Below are 14,365 nucleotides of genomic sequence, written 5' to 3'. Positions count from 1 at the left end.
AGATTCCTGATGAAAAGTAGTGTACTATATAGGGAATAGGGTGCCATTTCAGATGCACTCTTTTGTTGCAAACTAAGGGGAGCGAATGACGACGAATGACTCAACGGTACAGCTTCTTCTGGGGAGTAAAAGCTACCAGCCTGCAAAGACAACAGCAGCATCCAAAAATCACAACTCCATTAGAATTAACACCTCGTTGTGGTGCCTGGATCCAACTCCATTAGAATGAACATCTTCGTTGTGATGCCTGGATCCAACTCCATTAGAATTAACACCTCGTTGTGGTGCCTGGATCCAACTCCATTAGAATTAACACCTCGTTGTGGTGCCTGGATCCAACTCCATTAGAATGAACACCTTCGTTGTGGTGCCTGGATCCAACTCCATTAGAATGAACACCGTTGTGGTGCCTGGATCCAACTCCATTAGAATTAACACCTCGTTGTGGTGCCTGGATCCAACTCCATTAGAATGAACACCTCGTTGTGATGCCTGGATCCAACTCCATTAGAATTAACACCTCGTTGTGATGCCTGGATCCAACTCCATTAGAATTAACACCTCGTTGTGGTGCCTGGATCCAACTCCATTAGAATTAACACCTCGTTGTGGTGCCTGGATCCAACTCCATTAGAATGAACACCTCGTTGTGGTGCCTGGATCCAACTCCATTAGAATGAACACCTTCGTTGTGATGCCTGGATCCAACTCCATTAGAATGAACACCTTCGTTGTGGTGCCTGGATCCAACTCCATTAGAATGAACACCTCGTTGTGGTGCCTGGATCCAACTCCATTAGAATGAACACCTTCGTTGTGATGCCTGGATCCAACTCCATTAGAATGAACACCTTCGTTGTGGTGCCTGGATCCAACTCCATTAGAATGAACACCTCGTTGTGGTGCCTGGATCCAACTCCATTAGAATGAACACCTTCGTTGTGGTGCCTGGATCCAACTCCATTAGAATGAACACCTCGTTGTGATGCCTGGATCCAACTCCATTAGAATGAACACCTTGTTGTGATGCCTGGATCCAACTCCAGTCCAGAGGGGAAATGGAGACGGAAGAATCAACGGAACCAAACGGAACCAAATCCGATCCAACACATGCTTCAAGAGTTAAGTCAATAACATCGCCTTTAACAATAATAACAAGGAACTTGACACCGACTCAATATAAAAACCAACTTTGGTCCAGACAAAACAAAATAACCTTTTACGATTAAAATATCTATTACTTATTTTTTCCCTGTACAAGTTCAAAACCATAATTACATGGGTTATTTACAAATGCACAATCTTTACGTAGAAAATAAGTTAAAAAATAATAATTAAGAGCACAAGTCTGTACATTATGTATTGAACAAAACGCACTTGAAAACAAATTCTTTTTTTTCGTAACCCTGCCTGGTGAGGAAGGTGCAGCGGGAACAGGGATGGTAGTCTCCACAGGGAGGTGCTCTCTAACCACGCACCCCCCAAGAGAGGTGCTCTCTAACCACGCACCCCCCAAGAGAGGTGCTCTCTAACCACGCACCCCCCAAGAGAGGTGCTCTCTAACCACGCACCCCCCAAGAGAGGTGCTCTCTAACCACGCACCCCCCAAGAGAGGTGCTCTCTAACCACGCACCCCCCAAGAGAGGTGCTCTCTAACCACGCACCCCCCAAGAGAGGTGCTCTCTAACCACGCACCCCCCAAGAGAGGTGCTCTCTAACCACGCACCCCCCAAGAGAGGTGCTCTCTAACCACGCACCCCCCAAGAGAGATGCTCTCTAACCACGCACCCCCCAAGAGAGGTGCTCTCTAACCACGCACCCCCCAAGAGAGGTGCTCTCTAACCACGCACCCCCCCAAGAGAGGTGCTCTCTAACCACGCACCCCCCAAGAGAGGTGCTCTCTAACCACGCACCCCCCAAGAGAGGTGCTCTCTAACCACGCACCCCCCAAGAGCGGTGGTCTAACCACGCACCCCCAAGAGCGGTGCTCTCTAACCACACCCCCAAGTTCCGTCATCTTCAGTGCTTGACCTTTCTTCTCTCTACTTTATTCCTTCTAACATGTGACCCCCTCCATCACTTCATTCCTGTTCGAGGTAGATGGCCACTAGATGATCCGTCCTCATCAGTCCTCTGCCTGACCCTTACCGTGGGTCGTGTAGCCTAAAGGTCACGGGTCATATGGGCGTGAGGTCAAAGTCGTCGTTGACCTCTACCAGGGGGATGTAGAACTCGGGTATCTCGAAGATGGAGGTGGACTTGTACACGACTGGATCCAGCTCCTGGAGTTTCAGCTGCCAATGGAGACGCTGGACAGCATTAAGAGCTGCTGCCTCATGCTGCTGCCTCATCAGAAGACACGTCTGGGGGGGGGGGGGGGGGAAGGGGGTATTAATAAGATGGAGGAGGAAAGGAGAAGAGTTACAGAGAGAAGGAGAAAGGTATGAGACATGAACTTCACCCTAAAACCCAATTCAGACCATTTTGACATTATTGAGATGCTTGTTTTGCCAAATGAATACATTTAAAAACGAGAAGTACTATCGGAAATAGAGTCCAAGCTCTCCCCAAAACCGATATGTAGCCACTTACTGCATCAGACCGAATGGATGAACAAAAACCACCGTAGATTGAGTATTACGTTCCAACATTAGTTTTACTGCTGCAAGAAGGGCCACGTTTACAGAGACCAAGCGTACCTTGAGTTTATCAAACTTGTCGTCCACGTCTTGCAACCAGGACATAAACTGGCGGGCGTTGAAACGATCCCTCACAGACGTCTTGCCATCTTGGTCTCCCTAGAAACACAACATTGATAATACAATGTTACCGAAAACTGGCAGCGTTAGTTACGGTTCTGTTGAACCATTATGGATCAGAACGGGCAGCGTTAGTTACGGTTCTGTTGAACCATTATGGATCAGAACGGGCAGCATTAGTTACGGTTCTGTTGAACCATTATGGATCAGAACGGGCAGCGTTAGTTACGGTTCTGTTGAACCATTATGGATCAGAACGGGCAGCGTTAGTTACGGTTCTGTTGAACCATTATGGATCAGAACGGGCAGCGTTAGTTACGGTTCTGTTGAACCATTATGGATCAGAACGGGCAGCGTTAGTTACGGTTCTGTTGAACCATTATGGATCAGAACGGGCAGCGTTAGTTACGGTTCTGTTGAACCATTATGGATCAGAACGGGCAGCGTTAGTTACGGTTCTGTTGAACCATTATGGATCAGAACGGGCAGCGTTAGTTACGGTTCTGTTGAACCATTATGGATCAGAACGGGCAGCGTTAGTTACGGTTCTGTTGAACCATTATGGATCAGAACGGGCAGCGTTAGTTACGGTTCTGTTGAACCATTATGGATCAGAACGGGCAGCGTTAGTTACGGTTCTGTTGAACCATTATGGATCAGAACGGGCAGCGTTAGTTACGGTTCTGTTGAACCATTATGGATCAGAACGGGCAGCGTTAGTTACGGTTCTGTTGAACCATTATGGATCAGAACGGGCAGCGTTAGTTACGGTTCTGTTGAACCTTTATGGATCAGAACGGGCAGCGTTAGTTACGGTTCTGTTGAACCTTTATGGATCAGAACGGGCAGCGTTAGTTACGGTTCTGTTGAACCTTTATGGATCAGAACGGGCAGCGTTAGTTACGGTTCTGTTGAACCTTTATGGATCAGAACGGGCAGCGTTAGTTACGGTTCTGTTGAACCTTTATGGATCAGAACGGGCAGCGTTAGTTACGGTTCTGTTGAACCTTTATGGATCAGAACGGGCAGCGTTAGTTACGGTTCTGTTGAACCTTTATGGATCAGAACGGGCAGCGTTAGTTACGGTTCTGTTGAACCTTTATGGATCAGAACGGGCAGCGTTAGTTACGGTTCTGTTCAACCATTATGGATCAGAACGGGCAGCGTTAGTTACGGTTCTGTTCAACCATTATGGATCAGAACGGGCAGCGTTAGTTACGGTTCTGTTCAACCATTATGGATCAGAACGGGCAGCGTTAGTTACGGTTCTGTTGAACCATATTAAAATACAACTGCTGTTAGCAAAGGGATTTATAAATACATTCGATTAGTTGATTGATGCCAACTTAGGAATTCTACATTATTTTAGTTTAAATAAATGTGATCTATTGATTGGTCGATACCAACTTACTGATTATACATTTTAAACAAATATGACTTATTGATACAAAATGACTGTTTCTACAGTACATTATAAATAGTGACTGATTGATACAAACTTACTGATTCTACAGTACGTGACATCATGCCACTTGCCTGGGCATCCTGCGGCATGTTGTACACCTCGGCGTCCAGTAGCACGGTGCACGCACTAAACGGGAGCGTCTGATTGGCTAGTGTTCTGGCAGCCCGGTAGTGAACTCGTAACACTTCCTGTTCGTTGGAAACAATTAACTTTTCCTGGAAGAGAGAAGAGAAGAGTTGAGTTGAGTTGGACTAGAATAAGGAGTGGAGGAAAAGGGTGGAGTTGGACTAGAATAAGAAGTGGAGGAAAAGGGTGGAGTTGGACTAGAATAAGGAGTGGAGGAAAAGGGTGGAGTGGAGTTAGACTAGAATAAGGAGTGGACAGAAGAAAACGAAAGCATCTCCTACTTGTATTTGTAACGTCAACCAGTATTTCAACGTAAATAACAGTTCCTAAATAAGTACGATCAAGCTATAAAAGGAAAATGAAATAGGACGGAGTTTAAATTCACTCCACATACCCGTTCAATGCTGTGTTGCAAGCGTAACTTCATACGAACAACTTCCTGTTGTTTAAACATCTCCTTCAGTTGGTCCGGTAGAGACGGAGGGGGAGTTATCTGTTAAGAGACAAATTAATTTAAACATTAAACAGTTCAACATCATGAAACATTTGAAGATTGTTTAATAAGACCCTTTAATGCAGGAGTGTCTTGTGTGGAGGACATTAGCGATAAAGAAACGTTCAAACGGAAAAGAGAGGAGATCCACGAGAGGACAGATCAGATCCAAGAGAGGACAGAGGAGATCCACGAGAGGACAGAGGAGATCCACGAGAGGACAGATCAGATCCAAGAGAGGACAGATCAGATCCAAGAGAGGACAGAGGAGATCCACGAGAGGACAGATCAGATCCAAGAGAGGACAGATCAGATCCACGAGAGGACAGAGGAGATCCACGAGAGGACAGAGGAGATCCACGAGAGGACAGAGGAGATCCACGAGAGGACAGATCAGATCCAAGAGAGGACAGATCAGATCCAAGAGAGGACAGAGGAGATCCACGAGAGGACAGAGGAGATCCACGAGAGGACAGAGGAGATCCACGAGAGGACAGAGGAGATCCACGAGAGGACAGATCAGATCCACGAGAGGACAGATCAGATCCACGAGAGGACAGATCAGATCCAAGAGAGGACAGAGGAGATCCACGAGAGGACAGAGGAGATTCACGAGAGGACAGAGGAGATTCACGAGAGGACAGATCAGATCCACGAGAGGACAGATCAGATCCACGAGAGGACAGATCAGATCCAAGAGGACAGATCAGATCCAAGAGGACAGATCAGATCCAAGAGGACAGATCAGATCCAAGAGGACAGATCAGATCCAAGAGGACAGATCAGATCCAAGAGGACAGATCAGATCCACGAGAGGACAGATCAGATCCAAGAAAGGACAGAGGAGATCCAAGAGAGGACAGAGGAGATCCAAGAGAGGACAGAGGAGATCCAAGAGAGGACAGATCAGATCCACGAGAGGACAGATCAGATCCACGAGAGGACAGATGAGATCCACGAGAGGACAGATCAGATCCACGAGAGGACAGATGAGATCCACGAGAGGACAGATCAGATCCACGAGAGGACAGATGAGATCCACGAGAGGACAGATGAGATCCACGAGAGGACAGAGGAGATCCAAGAGAGGACAGATCAGATCCAAGAGAGGACAGAGGAGATCCACGAGAGGACAGAGGAGATCCACGAGAGGACAGAGGAGATCCACGAGAGGACAGAGGAGATCCACGAGAGGACAGAGGAGATCCACGAGAGGACAGAGGAGATAAAATAATAAAACACAGGAGTGGAGATGCTCTTAAGTGTCAATAGAGATTTTCAGTCAAGGAGTACCGAACCCTTTAATGATCAAACTGCAGACTCACAGTCGGAACACAGAGTTTGCCGAAGGGGTTCCCGTCTAGCAGGTAGGATCCTGTAAACGTCACGTATTCATCGTAATACTGCGGCGGCTGGGGGATGACGCTCAGCAGCACTTTGCGGTTATCCTCGATCTTCTTGCGGATGTGCAGGAACTCGTAGTAAGGGTTGGCCCTCTCCGTCTGGTACGGTTGAATCTCCTCCAGCTTCAGAGAGTCAACGATGGCCGCCAGAGACAGCTGAGGCTTCTCCATCCCCTGAGCAAAGACGAGAAGAGGCATACGGTAAGGTAGGGGAGGGGAGGCATACGGTAAGGTAGAGGAGGCATACGGTAAGGTAAGGTAGAGGAGGGGAGGCACACGGTAAGGTAGAGGAGGGGAGGCACACGGTAAGGTAGGGGAGGGGAGGCACACGGTAAGGTAAGGTAGGGGAGGCATACGGAAAGGTAGAGGAGGGGAGGCACACGGTAAGGTAAGGTAGGGGAGGCACACGGTAAGGTAGAGGAGGGGAGGCACATGGTAAGGTAAGGTAGGGGAGGCACACGGTAAGGTAGAGGAGGGGAGGCACACGGTAAGGTAGGGGAGGGGAGGCACACGGTAAGGTGGCATACGGAAAGGTAGAGGAGGGGAGGCACACGGTAAGGTAAGGTAGGGGAGGCACACGGTAAGGTAAGGGAGGCACACGGTAAGGTAGAGGAGGCACACGGTAAGGTAGAAGAGGGGAGGCACACGGTAAGGTAGAAGAGGGGAGGCACACAGTAAGGTAGAGGAGGGGAGGCACACAGTAAGGTAGAGGAGGGGAGGCACACAGTAAGGTAGAGGAGGGGAGGCACACAGTAAGGTAGGGGAGGCACACGGGAAGGTAGGGGAGGGGAGGCACACGGTAAGGTAGAGGAGGGGAGGCACACGGGAAGGTAGGGGAGGGGAGGCACACGGGAAGGTAGGGGAGGGGAGGCACACGGGAAGGTAGGGGAGGGGAGGCACACGGGAAGGTAGGGGAGGCACACGGCAAGGTAGGGGAGGGAAGGCACACGGTAAGGTAGGGGAGGGGAGGCACACGGTAAGGTAGAAGAGGGGAGGCACACGGGAAGGTAGGGGAGGCACACGGGAAGGTAGAGGAGGGGAGGCACACGCTAAGGTAGAGGAGGGGAGGCACACGCTAAGGTAGAGGAGGGGAGGCACACGCTAAGGTAGAGGAGGGGAGGCACACGCTAAGGTAGAGGAGGGGAGGCACACGGGAAGGTAGGGGAGGGGAGGCACACGGGAAGGTAGGGGAGGGGAGGCACACGGCAAGGTAGGGGAGGGGAGGCACACGGCAAGGTAGGGGAGGGGAGGCACACGGCAAGGTAGGGGAGGGGAGGCACACGGCAAGGTAGGGGAGGGGAGGCACACGGCAAGGTAGGGGAGGGGAGGCACACGGCAAGGTAGGGGAGGGGAGGCACACGGCAAGGTAGGGGAGGGGAGGCACACGGCAAGGTAGGGGAGGGGAGGCACACGGCAAGGTAGGGGAGGGGAGGCACACGGCAAGGTAGGGGAGGGGAGGCACACGGCAAGGTAGGGGAGGGGAGGCACACGGCAAGGTAGGGGAGGGGAGGCACACGGCAAGGTAGGGGAGGGGAGGCACACTGTAAGGTAGGGGAGGGGGGGCACACGGTAAGGTAGGGGAGGGGAGCACACGGTAAGGTAGGGGAGGGGAGGCACACGGTAAGGTAGGGGAGGGGAGGCACACGGTAAGGTAGGGAGGGGAGGCACACGGTAAGGTAGGGGAGGGGAGGCACACGGTAAGGTAGGGGAGGGGAGGCACACGGTAAGGTAGGGGAGGGGAGGCACACGGTAAGGTAGGGGAGGGGAGGCACACGGTAAGGTAGGGGAGGGGAGGCACACGGTAAGGTAGGGGAGGGGAGGCACACGGTAAGGTAGGGGAGGGGAGGCACACGGTAAGGTAGGGGAGGGGAGGCACACGGTAAGGTAGGGGAGGGGAGGCACACGGTAAGGTAGGGGAGGGGAGGCACACGGTAAGGTAGGGGAGGGGAGGCACACGGTAAGGTAGGGGAGGGGAGGCACACGGTAAGGTAGGGGAGGGGAGGCACACGGTAAGGTAGGGGAGGGGAGGCACACGGTAAGGTAGGGGAGGGGAGGCACACGGTAAGGTAGGGGAGGGGAGGCACACTGTAAGGTAGGGGAGGGGAGGCACACTGTAAGGTAGGGGAGGCACACGGTAAGGTAGGGGAGGGGAGGCATACGGTAAGGTAGGGGAGGGGGGGCATACGGTAAGGTAGGGGAGGGGGGGCATACGGTAAGGTAGGGGAGGGGAGGCATACGGTAAGGTAGGGGAGGGGAGGCACACTAAGGTAGGGGAGGCACACTGTAAGGGAGGGGAGGCACACTGTAAGGTAGGGGAGGCACACTGTAAGGTAGGGGAGGCACACTAAGGTAGGGGAGGCACACTAAGGTAGGGGAGGCACACTAAGGTAGGGGAGGCATACGGTAAGGTAGGGGAGGGGAGGCATACAGTAAGGTAGGGGAGGGGAGGCACACGGTAAGGTAGAGGAGGCACACGGTAAGGTAGGGGAGGGCATACGGAAAGGTAGGGGAGGCACACGGTAAGGTAGGGGAGGGGAGGCACACGGTAAGGTAGGGGAGGGGAGGCACACGGTAAGGTAGGGGAGGGGAGGCACACGGTAAGGTAAGGTAGGGGAGGCACACGGTAAGGCAAGGTAGGGGAGGCACACGGTAAGGCAAGGTAGGGGAGGCACACGGTAAGGTAGGGGAGGCACACGGTAAGGTAGGGGAGGCACACGGTAAGATAGGGGAGGCACACGGTAAGATAGGGGAGGCACACGGTAAGATAGGGGAGGCACACGGTAAGATAGGGGAGGCACACGGTAAGATAGGGGAGGCACACGGTAGGGGAGGCGTAAGGTAGGGGAGGCGTAAGGTAGGGGAGGCGTAATGTAATGTAGAGGAGATAAGAAACTTTACTGTTACCAAGATAAGTTAAGATATATATCCAGTATCCCCTCCTTTACTAAATCTACTGCTCCATTCTCGCTCTTCTTCCTTTCCACTTCCTCCCAGTCTCCCTCCTAAACCTCATTCTCGCTCAGCCATACACCCATCCCTCTTTTCCTCCCTCACCTCCAACCTCTCCCCCTCCATTATCCTCCAGAGGAACCCACCTGTTGTGTGCTGCCTCCGGCCTGGTTTGAGGTAGACATCCTTGGCATTTTCCTCTTCCTGGGGTGGGTCTGCTGGAGGTCCTGGTCCTCTTCCATGGTTACGGAGCGGACCTTGGCCTTAGCCCCGGAGGAGTCAGAGTCTCTGTCCCCAGACTGGGGGGAAGAGCTACCAGAAAACCCACTGCAGCTGTAACTACCACTACTACCACTCTGGTCTGTCTGCAAGCCTTGCTGGAAGTTACTGAACTGTCCAGAAGCACCGGACAGTGTCTGTCCTTCTGATCTCTCCTCAGAGGTAGAAGCCATTTCCATTGGCTCTGGGCATGGCTCTAATTTCACCTCAGGGACGGTGACCATATTACTGCCCTCTGACGAAGACAGACAACTAGTCCTTCCTGTTGACATGACCTCAGGACCTCTGCTCTTCTCCAATGTGTTGTCAGGTGTATCAGAAGTTTCTTCCGATTTGTGTTCAAGGCACGGCCATCGCGACACAGTAGATAGTGTATGCTGGCTAGCATGATCGTTTTTCCCCGGTTGAGGATCGCTGGAGTCGACAATGTCACTGGAGAATCTGGATTGCTTACAATCCTGAAAGCTTGCGTCAGTGTCCATGTCCTCTTGAGATTCATTGGTTCTACTCTGCATAGATTCCTCTGTACTAACACTGCTGGTGGAGGCTACTGGGTTGTCCATCTCTCCTGGTCGAGACGCTCCTAACACACTGTCAAGGCTCTCTACAGCTGCTCTGTTTTCAGAGCTGCTGGCTGCACTCTCAACTGGAGTTGTGTCTTTAGGATCAAGAGCCAAATCTCCACCAATCTCTGTCTTCGTCTGCTGTGAGGTCACCGTACTGATGTTTGGAAGGGTTTCCCGTGACTGGCTAGCAGAGAGAGATGAGGTGGTTTCGTTGCTGGAGAACGGCAGTTGACAGGATAGAGAAGATAATGTTACCAGTGGCGTCATGTCCTCAGAGGGCAAGTACTTTGTGCTACATTCGGGCGCCGCAGTGAAGGTCTCAACGGGGATACACTGGACGTCCCGTATTAGGAAAGGATCAGAGGTGGAAGAAAACCCTCTCTGTTCTGGCGTAGCTAGCTGTTGGACACTAGCCTGTTGAAGTGTTGCGGAGTCCTTTACAAGAGGATCTCTGGTGTTGGACGCTTGAGGTGGAAGATGGACACCTGAAGCGGTGTTCCCTTCGCTCTCAGTTTTGAGATCTGCATTGGTTCTTGGAGCGGTGTTACCTTCACTCTCAGTGTTGAGATCTGCATATGTTCTTGCATTAGGGAGATTTGGAAGCATCTGAGTAGGACCCCTTTGACTCTGGCTCTCCTCCAGATCTGCACAGGTTTCTGAAGGAAGCTGAAAACCTGAAGGCTCTTCATTTGGTTGAGCAGCAGGCACCACGCTGGCCTTTGACAGAGTTTCAAAATGTTTACCTGCCGACGCAGAGTTTGCTTCCTCGTCCAGAATAGCTATAAGGTAAGGGGAAGTGTGTCGGCTCTGCAGCGGAGTCCTGTTACCTTGAGCTGAGTCTGGAAGACCGTTGTGGTCTTTGTCATGAACGGCAGGTGATCTAGACTGTGAGAGGAGGGAAGACAGTAGGAAAAGCGGCTGAGAGTCCTGGGAGGCATCCAGGGTCATATCCGAGTCATACTCTACGGGTCTCGGCGTCAACATGGTTGCCTGACAGGAGTCCTCAGAACTGGCCATGGAGAACATGGACACGGACATGAGACCCGACCGCTCGCTCTCCGGCCTGGGGGACCTGCTCAAGCTGTTCTCAATACCAGCCATCAACTTCCCAGTGAGGGAGGAGAGTGTTTTCCCGTCTAGGGACATGGTCCTGGAGCTGGTGCTCTCCTTTATAGGTTTGTCTCGGCCATGAGCGTCGCCAGAGCCTTCGGAGCTCTTGGAGCGAAGCAGTTCTTTGCTCGAACACTGTTCTCCAGATGACAAGGACATAGTCTTGGCTTTGCTTTTGAGCTTCCCTGGGTCGGTTGTCGTAGAGGGTCGTTGTTTCATCCTCTCTCTCTCCTTCTGTTTGATCTTTTCTAGATGCTTCCGGTGCCACTGTTCAATCTCCTGGTCCTTCAGACTCAGCATTCGTTCGAAGCTGGTCTGCCTCAGGTCCTCGTTGACCAGACGTTTCTCTTTGGGTCGCTTCTCTTCCCGGGTGGCAGCCGAGGCTTTAGCTTTGGACCTGTTGTCTCGGTCAGTCTCAGTCTCGTTGGATTTGGTCTTACAGGCCTTGCTGCCCTCCTTGGAACGGTCCTTGTCGCTCTTGTGTCGATCTTTGTCTCGATCTCTGTGCCGGTCAAAGTCTCTGGATTCTCTGTCTCTTCGGTCTCGGTCTTTCTCTAGCGTTTTCAGGACCTCCTCCTTTAGCAGTTTTGCTGGTGTGGTCTTGCCACTTTCAGACACATAGCCTTTCTTCTCCTCCAAGGGGAGCTTCAGGTTAGAGCTGGAGGAAGATGAAGAGCCGTCTTTAGATTTTTCCCTTTTCTTCTTATCGCAGTCTTTGTCTTTCTCCTTAGCACGATCCAATTTACTTTGATCAGTGCATTTCTCTGAAGGTGGTTTTCCTTTGTTATCCCAGCCTATCCTATCTTTGTCTCTGTACTCCCTCTCGCTCTTTTTATCGGGCTTCTCTTTGCTCTTCTTGTCCTTGCTTTCTTCGTGTTTTTTTATCGTTGACAAGGCTCTGAGCTTTTCGCTCTCTTTGTGGTTCTTGTCACCAGGGGACAAATGATATGAGCCAGACGCCATCCTCTCCTTCTCCCTCCAGCGATCCATGGAATTTTGCGAATTCTCTGATTTCTCCAGGTGCTCCATCTTAACCTTCTTCTCCTTCTCGGGATTCTTTTTATCAGTCTTTTCAGTCTCCCGTTCCTTTACAGAAGGCCTCCTGTCAGATTTGTCCCGCTGGTCTTTCTCAGAGGCATCCAGTCGGGCTAGATCAGCCGTAGACGTGGTCTCAGTTACCGGTTTATCCTCCGGTTCATCTTTCACGCTTGTAGTGTTATGCTGCGTCTCCTCAGGAAGTGAGGTAGTCCGTCCAGAGGTGGAGCTGAGGCACTCTGTCCTCTCCTCACGCTCAATGGGCTTCCCATCTTTTCCTCCTTTCTCTTTACAGAGAGAAGTTTCCTTCCCTTCCTTCTTCACCACCTTGTCTCTATCCTTCTCTTGCACCTCTCTCAGCCTCGTCTCCTTGCCGATGCTAGAGGGGTATATTTCTTTCGTCCCCCTCTCTTCCTTCACAGGAGAGCCGTCCTCCCTCTCGGTCTCAGTTTTCCCTGGAGGCGGAGGTTCGTCGTCATTGAAGAAGTTCTCTTTCCAGAACTCCCTGTCGAACTCCTGGTTCTTTTGGCCTTCCTTCCTGCCGCCCTCCTTCTGCCGGTGGCGGTTCCTCTCCCTGTCCGCCTCATACTCCCTGCAGTGGTTGTTCTTCTCCTTGTGTTTTAGTTTATGTTTTTTGACCACTTTGCCATCTTTGTCCGTCTTCCGTAAGGCACCACCGTCAGAGCTGTGGACCACGCTGCGTTCTTTATTATGCGGACTGGATCCGCCGCCCCCGACGCTACAGTCCACGGCGATGTCCTTCTGGTGGTGCTTGCTCTTCTCCTTGTGCTTGCAGCCTTTACTACTGGAGCTCTCCGTGCAGAACTCAGACTCTGGGTTGTAGTGGTTGTACTTGACACCATCTGGCGGACAGGGGCCTTCGGTAATCGAAACGCATGTCATCTTGGCGTTCTCCTGTTTGAGCGGGTTGGAGGACGGCTGCTTGTCGGCCAGACCGTAGTTGAGCTTAGGGGACTTGACGGTGGCAGACAGGTGGAAAAGGTGGACGGACGAGTCGTCCTTGGGACTGAAGGAGATTTTGAACGAGTCCTCGTCCCCACAGAGTCCTCGGCTGTTCTTGTCCATGTGTGTCTCAGACACAGACACGGTGGCTACGGAAAACACCAGAGCTTTGCTGTTCTCCTTCTCGTCCTCCTGGTTCTCCTTGTTCTTGCTCTGGTTCTTGTTCTTTTTCTTGACTTTGCTGCTTTTGTCTTTCTGTTCGGAAGTCGTGAGGCTGCAGAGGTTCTCTTTCTTAGTCCTGCTGGCGTCTGACGCCTTGTGTCCCTCAGAGCCGTTGGAGCAGGTCGGAGAGCTTCTTCTCTCTGTTGGCATCTCCATCTCATCACTGGAACTATCCGAGCTGCAGTAGCGAACACGGGACGATTTCTTAGACTTCAAGGACTGGACTGAGCCGCTCCCGCCCCCTTTATTGCTCTGCTTCACCAAATGATTCCTTTCCTTCTCCCTCAGCTCTCTCCGGAGGATGTGTCGATCGTTCAGGGCTTTACTCAAGTCCTCTTCGTCTTTGAACTCATACTCATCCAGGCCGGACATGGAGGATGAGGCCTTCACGGTGCTCTGCTTTCCGTCAGAGTCCTTTCCCACGTCCGAGTCATCCAGGTGGTCGTCATCAACGTCCACGCTGGAGGGATTCACCGACGGAGGGTCTTCTGACTCTGTAGAGAGAACACAAGGACAATGGAAGAATTAAAATCTTGTTTGATTGCCAGTGTTTGTATAGTATAGAGGAACACAATAATTACAAACCTTGTTTTTAAATTAAGTTTAATTAAAAAAGGTAAAATTACCATATGCAAACAAATATAACAAATGAGAGATCTATCTACACGTTTATTTTTGAAATCACAAAATAGAATAAACTTTTTTAAATACGATAAAAACACCATCTAATGGCAAAGATGCAACTCTACAGGACACCCTACTGGGGAGGGCTTTCCTCTACAGGACACCCTACTGGGGAGGGCTTTCCTCTACAGGACACCCTACTGGGGAGGGCTTTCCTCTACAGGACACCCTACTGGGGAGGGCTTTCCTCTACAGGACACCCTACTGGGGAGGGCTTTCCTCTACAGGACACCCTACTGGGGAGGGCTTTCCTCTACAGGACACCCTACTGGGGAGGGCTTTCCTCTACAGGACACCCTACTGGGGGGGGG

At 51.5% G+C, this 14,365-nt stretch overlaps 1 protein-coding gene across 5 annotated transcripts in view; it reads right to left on the bottom strand.

Moving 5' to 3' along the window:
• Window positions 1-1,467: 1,467 nt before the first annotated feature.
• The window catches only part of LOC109880789 (ankyrin repeat domain-containing protein 12-like), a 58,592-nt gene continuing 45,694 nt past the window's right edge, over window positions 1,468-14,365 (bottom strand). For 3 of the 5 annotated variants that reach the window (XM_031806495.1, XM_031806496.1, XM_031806499.1), the window contains 6 exons: window positions 9,342-13,864; window positions 6,169-6,420; window positions 4,745-4,843; window positions 4,263-4,439; window positions 2,700-2,798; window positions 1,468-2,363 (listed from right to left, as the gene is read on the bottom strand). In XM_031806495.1, coding sequence (XP_031662355.1) covers window positions 2,178-2,363; window positions 2,700-2,798; window positions 4,263-4,439; window positions 4,745-4,843; window positions 6,169-6,420; window positions 9,342-13,864 — 5,336 coding nt within the window. In that variant the 3' untranslated portion in view covers window positions 1,468-2,177. The remainder of the gene's footprint in view (window positions 2,364-2,699; window positions 2,799-4,262; window positions 4,440-4,744; window positions 4,844-6,168; window positions 6,421-9,341; window positions 13,865-14,365) is intronic. The other 2 variants (XM_031806498.1, XM_031806497.1) reach the window with 2 other exon arrangements.

This window comes from Oncorhynchus kisutch, linkage group LG27, assembly GCF_002021735.2.
Source record: "Oncorhynchus kisutch isolate 150728-3 linkage group LG27, Okis_V2, whole genome shotgun sequence".
NCBI classification, from domain to species: Eukaryota; Metazoa; Chordata; class Actinopteri; order Salmoniformes; family Salmonidae; genus Oncorhynchus; species Oncorhynchus kisutch.
This window is presented reverse-complemented; position numbering and strand designations above follow the sequence as displayed.